Source organism: Propithecus coquereli, unplaced genomic scaffold (assembly GCF_000956105.1).
Source record: "Propithecus coquereli isolate 6110/MARCELLA unplaced genomic scaffold, Pcoq_1.0 Scaffold295, whole genome shotgun sequence".
Taxonomy (NCBI): domain Eukaryota; kingdom Metazoa; phylum Chordata; class Mammalia; order Primates; family Indriidae; genus Propithecus; species Propithecus coquereli.
The window spans coordinates 1,643,041-1,649,820 of record NW_012148563.1 but is presented as its reverse complement, the minus strand read 5'-3'; the positions used below and the strand labels follow the sequence as shown (position 1 = coordinate 1,649,820).

The 6,780-nt window shown below is 52.7% G+C and overlaps 1 protein-coding gene across 4 annotated transcripts in view; it reads right to left on the bottom strand.

The window, feature by feature from the left end:
* AGAP1 (ArfGAP with GTPase domain, ankyrin repeat and PH domain 1) overlaps positions 1-6,780 on the bottom strand; it is a 544,117-nt gene that overhangs the window by 316,269 nt on the left and 221,068 nt on the right. For all 4 annotated transcript variants that reach the window (XM_012648855.1, XM_012648857.1, XM_012648858.1 and 1 more), the window contains exon 6: positions 2,339-2,473. In XM_012648855.1, the coding sequence (XP_012504309.1) occupies positions 2,339-2,473 (135 nt within the window). The remainder of the gene's footprint in view (positions 1-2,338; positions 2,474-6,780) is intronic.

Sequence of the window (6,780 nt, the reverse complement as noted above, 5' to 3'; positions counted from 1 at the left end):
TCCCCCAATCGTGTGCCGAAGTCCTGACCCCAGTGCAGTGGTGTCGGAGGTGGTGGCTCTGGAAGGTGATTAGGTGACGAGGTGCAGCCCCCAGGAACGGGATCAGGGCCCTTACGAGAGCGGAAAGGAGACACGACCTTCCGCTCTCTGCTCCCCACCACGTGGGCACACAGCAAACCAGGAAGGGCGACGTCACCAGACACCTGATCAGCACCTTGATCTCGGACTCCCCAACCTCCCGAACCGTGAGAAATGAATGTCTGTTGCTAAAGCCACGCAGGCCACGGTCATATGTCACAGCAGCCAGAATGGGCTAAGACGGGGCGTTCGGAAAGCAAGCACTGGGGCCCCCAGTATTAATTAATTTATATGATTATTCTGACATGATGAATTCATTTACTTATGGAAAATTTGTATTTTTGCTAACCATGATAAATGTAAAAGCAAAGCGATGATTACGGAGAATAAACTCATCCCTACAACTCAGCTCGATCCCCAGCATCAGGGGTCGGCAAACTCTGTAAAGAGCCAGAAGCCTATTTCAGGCTTCGCAGGCCGTAAAGCCTGTTACAACCACTGCAACACCATAAAGTCTGTTACAGCGACTCTGCCGCCGTCGCGGGAGAGCAGCCTGAACCCAGCTGTAGCCCGTAACAGACGGGCCCTGCTTGCTTCACGGAAGGTGTATTTACAACAACAGGCAGGGCCAGATTTGGTCGCTGGGCCCGGCTTGGGGACCCTTCGTCTATGACATTTCTCTATAACTGCCACACGGGTTTGGGCTACGCAACAACGAACGGTGACCTTGCCCTGTCAGGGCCCCTCCTGGAGGACCCCCGGTGCCTCCTTGCACGCGGCGTCGCAAGTCTCGGCGACGTTCGCGGAGCTGCGCACACTGGCGTGGCAGGTGCCGTGGTCTGAACGGCAGGTCTGCTGCCCACAGCACGCGCTCCCAGGCCGCTGGCACGAGGGGCCCAGGACAAACGATGAGGGGGAGGGAGAGGGGCTGCAGGAGCCCGGCGACTTGTGCTGCTTCAGCACTGGCTTTGGGACAGTGAGGAGACAGGGAGCTGTGGAGGGATCAGCAGGGAACGTGCGGAAACCACGCAACCGTCCGTGACCTGGGGACGCGGGAAGAGATGGCGAGCTGAGAAAGGAACCCACTGCCAAAGGGCGGGGGGGAACGCAAAGTCTGAGAACCGACACGATCTTCAGTAAAATAGTGAAAACGTGGAATTCCTACGATCTCACCAGAAAACTAATTTAAATACTTAAAAGAAAAACACAGGTTGCCCAGTTTGGGGGAAGTCCCACCAGGAGCAGCTTTATAGCCCGTGTTTTTATTAATATTAACAAACTGTCTTTGGGATCGGTGCAGCGGGGGCCTTGATCACCTCCGAGTGGCTCAGGCAGCCTCTGAAGAGCCCCAGCCTGGCTGTCCGCTCCGCTCCCTGGCAGCCGCCTGGCACCGGAGCAGGGGCACAGAGGTGGCTCTGCCCCCATGGATTTAACCCAGAAGGGGAGAGTGGCCTGGGGTTGATATACCGTGACTCCCATCAGAATCGGACCCTCTGCCAGGGGCAGGCTTCTCCCAAGTGTCCAACTCTGAAAGAGCCACTTTAGCCCAGACCTTCCTGCCCCAGAGGTGCGACCCTCCCCCCGCCCCGCACAGCCCACCCCACACCCCTTCGCAAGCCCCTCACGGCCTGGCCTCTGGCATCTCAACCACGCACCATGTGTCACCCCACCGCGGAGCCTCGCGCCCCCTAGGAGAGTCTCCCGTGTGGCCTACGGCTGTACCGGGATGGGCGGTCGATAAGGAATATAACATAAGACAATTCCTAAGTGCTGGTCCTCGCTGCTCTCTGCACAGTCCTGCCCTGTGATTCTTTCTTTTTTGGTCCCCACTTGGCTCTCTCTTCTTTCAGTTTATTCTCCTCAAAGCCTAGCGTCAGATATTTAAATGCTTCTTAAAGACAGGATTGGATCAGCGATGATTACAACAAAGCAATGGCCACGTGCAGGTCTCACAGAGCAGGCGAATAGATACTCCAGAATCTTCATCCCGTACACGGAAAGGTCATAAAATGCGACCCTCAGACTCCACCACAGGGTCATTCTAAGGCAGATAGATGTCTGCTTGTCTCTGCTAAGCACGTCATTTTACACGGAACAGAGCCGACAAGCGCCCTGCCAATGGAGTGCTCCCATCTCAATGCTAAGCCTGTCAAGTGACTTTCCCGCCACTCACGTGCACACTCACGTGCAGGCAGGACTGTTTCCCCGAAGTGCCGCTGGTATCATAAAGTTACAAGAATTCACAGCAACGAGTATTTACCATCCTGAAAGACCCTCTCCACGTTCAGCCCGTACGTGGCGCACGTCTCGTAGTACGTGCACCGCTTCAGGTCGTTGGACAGCTTCCGCGCCCTGGCGTCGTCGATGACCCTCGGGTTGGTGGAACTTATGGCATCTGGAAGAGAAGACCAAAAAGTCACAACGTGGTGACAATAAACAGCTCTAATTACTTCCTACAACTTCAGGGCTCCAAGTTGCTCAAAACTTGTCCCCTTCTCAGTAGAGATGCAGTTCTTGCATAAATTTTAAAACACAGTTTACCTCCCAAAGAATAGTCTCAAACACCAGAATAGCCATTCATTCATTAGTAGGAATTTGTTTTAGAGGAGAGCTTCTGAAATAAAACAAGGTCCAGAAAGGCCAGAAGGAAGGAGTAAGAGTGAAATACGGCTCTAGAGGAAACTACTTGAATAAAATAGAAAGAAAGAAACCACAGTCTCTATTTGCAGTCACCAGGTCACCTTCTTCACAGAGCACCTTGCTGAATGCTCTCCACACATGGGCATTTTCTTCCAGGGGCGGTCCCTTATCCAGTCACCCCTTGGATAAACGCTCGGCGAGCCCCCAGCAGGTGTCTGGGCCTGCTCTGCGCACAAGGATGCCCCGTGAACAAGACAGAACAGCGTTCTCTGGAATGTTCTCTGGAGTGCACGTTCCCGTTGGCCAGAGAGGGGGCAGAGCCCAAGTGAGCAGCGTGTGAGGAACGACTACGGATGCGAGATGCACGGTGCTGAGTGAGGCAGGGAAGGCGCTTCGACGGCTTTGGAGGAAGGACTCAGGGAGCCCCCTCACCTGCAGCAGGTGAGGGTGGCCGGGCACTACCTGGGCAGAGCACCTGAGGCAGGGGACGCAGGGCGACAGGTGTGTCTCAGGGAGATGCAGGGGGAGGGCAGGAGAGAGGTGTGTGGAGGGGGAGCCCCCGAGGGCCACGAGCGCGTGTGGAGAGAGCCCCCGAGGTTGTGACAGAACCCCTGGGCTCACAGGTGACTTGGATGCTCTGTGCACAGAGACACCTCGGCACCAGCCACTGCCCTAGCCCCTGCCCGTGCACTCGACCACGACTGCGCCACACACAGACGTCAACAGCGCTATGCCCAGGCACCTGTCAGACTTTCTAACCTGAAGTTGCTCAGAGGGCTTGAAGGCGCTCATGCAGGAGAAAATAATCAGCAACTCTTTAAACAAAAATCCACCAACAGATTCCCTGCTAGTCAAAGGCAGAGCAACACAAGTTACACGAGAAAGCAACGACCTTTTAAACTTTGTGTATTTCTGCGTGGGAAGGGTGTTCGGCACTCCAGGTTTTGAAGTATATTTAAAAAGTGACATCTTGGGGAAATAACGGATTCATTTTTTTCCTCCATCATCCCTTTTCTCCTGTTTTCTTCCCTTTAGCCCCGTGAGGTGGGTTTGAACTGACACTTCCTGATGACCCTCGGGTAAACTGTGAGTCACGGCTCTTTCACTGACAGTGTCCAGCACGGTCTCCACAGACTGTAGAGGACAGAGCCCTCCTCCTACCAGGGGGACAGAGTCGAAGAAAACCTCCTCCTGTCTTCTTGTCTTACCGATTAGTAAATCTGACTTCCATTTCACAACATTTAAGGAAAATCAGTATTTTTTAAAGGCATGAACATTTTCTAAAAAACTGTAGGAAAACAGTTAAACATCTGTAACTTCTCAATGTTGTAGTACAATGTGGAGACTCCAGGCCACAGAGCATCCACTTCATCCCGACCTGGGGCCGCAGCAATCCCGTAGGCCCTCCATCTATAGATACTGTTTTCCCCTCAAATCAATTTATTTTGCAAGTCTTTGAAACAGAGCCTGGGTGACAAACATTCAACAGCTGGCTCACCAGTGACATCCCGTCCAGGTACGAACGTTCAGGCAGCTCCGTGAGGACTGCCAGGATGAGCGCTCGTACCTGTGAGCCCTTCTCCACCTTGGGCTGAGGCCTGGCCCCACGCCAGGTGTCCTTAAAGGAAGGAACTTAACCCATCTTCGGTTCCTTCTCATCCCATAACCTCTGACCTCCAAAGCCAGCTGTCCCACCCAGCAGGGAGGGAATCCGCAGGTCCCCTCTACAACCTGGCCTGCCCTTTGTCTCCACATCCCGAGAAGCGCGTGCAACAGCAGCAAGAACGCGCAGGCTTCCCAGAACGCGGGTCTGCGCCGTAAATGAGCGTGTGCATGTGGAGCCCCGAGGCCCACACTCACCCCACCTTCCTGCCATCTGGGCTCCCAGGGTGCTCTGCGAGGTCTAGTTAAAGATCCAGAGGATCCTGTGGGCTAGGAGCGGCGCGCCCCTAACTGAAACACTCCTTCCCTGCTCTCCTGGGGCGTGGCCAGGCTACAGTGAACAGCTGGACTAGGAGGGATCTACAAGGCCCTCGTGGGAGGCTCGCCAGCTCCCCCAGTGCACACGGTGCCGGACTCAGAGCCTCACCGGTGGCCTTCCGGGCATTCTACAGCCGACAGACGGATGCTCAGAGAATTAGTGGAAATAAAAGGGAGTCATTTCTTTTAACTCAGGGACACTGGTTCCATTAGGGTTTCCCCAAAGTCTCTAAGTAGGCTCTTGTGGCCTCCTCTCCACATTCACAAACCACCCTCCTTGGCTCAGGCTTGGAGGGACACGCTCCTCCCTGGGGCAAGGACAGAAAGAGCTGGGACCTCAGGAAAGAGCTCAGGACAGCTCAGTAAAGCACACGCTGAAAGATGAGGAACAAGAGCAACTCGCATTAGACACCATCACGTGCCCCCTGACGCACTGAGGCCCCACGAGCTCCTCCGTGTAACCTGCCAGCGCCCGGAGGGGCAGAGGTCAAGGTCAGACAGCCCGCACCAGTCACACCCAGGGACAGGTGGCCCCAACACCTGGGGTCTCCGCCACTTCACCGTCTCCTGACAACGCTGGCATGCGCTGAGAGAACACACTCATCAAATCGGATCTTTCCAGCCCAGACCGGGAACGTAACTGCCACTCTGCAGGGTGAGTCTACAGCAACTGACTCTGCTCAGAAATGTCTTGCTCATGCCGCAGCAAGAGGTGCTTATTTAGAATTAATCTCTACAACTGCAAGGCAGCTTTAAGCAGAATCCTTCTGAGAGAAGTACCCACTTTAAAACATTACTTACTGGGCATTTGCAAGACGCCACTGCAAATATGACAATTCTGTATACTTGTAACAAGAACCAAGGACTTTTTATTGTGTGGCCTTGCCTCCTGGTGACCACCAGAGGGCGCTCTAGGCACAAAGAACCGGTGTTCAGCCCAGGTTAGCACCAACCTGTTCACCTGTTCCCACCTCCTGCTCTGAGGCTGCAGGAGAGTGACCACTGGCCATGACGTGGTCTCCGCTTTCAAAAACGTGGGGTTGGGGGTGGTACTCTCCATGAAAATCCAACTCTAACATTTTACATCTAGTACACTGAGAAAATGCTTCCTGTTTACTTCACGCAACTTTATTTCCCTCAACACACATGCCCACCTCCGTGACTCGGCCTTTTGCAGCCAAATACCCAGCTTGGGCTCTCTGACTCACAATACCTCGAATCGACTGGTGCCATGCCTGTGTTACCTCCCACGCCCAGAGTCTCACTCTGTCACCCCAGCTACAGTGCAGTGGCATCATTGCAGCTCACTGCAACCTCAAATTCCTCTGTGCCCAGCTAATTTTTTCTATTTTTAGTAGAGATGGTCTCGCTCTTGCTTAGGCTGGTCTCGAACTCCTGGCCTCAAGTGATCCTCCCACCTCAGCCTCCCAGAGTGCTAGGATTACAGGCACGAGCCACCAAGCCCGGCCCCACACAGCTAATTCTTAGTGAGAAGAGGCTTCCACCAGGAAGGGCACACTAGATATGCTAATTCTGAAGGAACTTAGGAAGAACAGTCTATTAGCTGGAAAAAGAGAGAGAAGAGATAATACAATTTTTCTTGACATGCTTATTTGTTAAGTTATCCGTATTTCTGACAAAGCCAAGCTTCACCCGATTTTTAAAAACATTCCATGTGACATCTTAGCGAGACCCCAGCGGTACACCCAGTACAACAATGACTCTGTGGTCAAGAACAAGGATGCTGTGTCTGATCCCATGTGATGGTCACTTTACTAGGAGAACAAGTTTTAAGTGGCCGAGAAGAAAACAAGAAATGTGCCCAGCGTGATTCTATACTGAGGGACCTGCTAGATTAAAAATAAGGTCTAGCTCATAAGACACTGACAAACAGAACAGAATAAAACAAAACTCTGCTATGTTAGAAATCAATATTATTTTAAAAATGCACCAAATAGTTAAAATAAGCTTTTCAATTGCTTACACATTATTTTATACAACAGAGAATTAAAATATCATAATATAGAAAACAAGAGAAAATAGATGTTATTTTTCTAAAGTGCTTGGGTGCGTGTGGGGTGT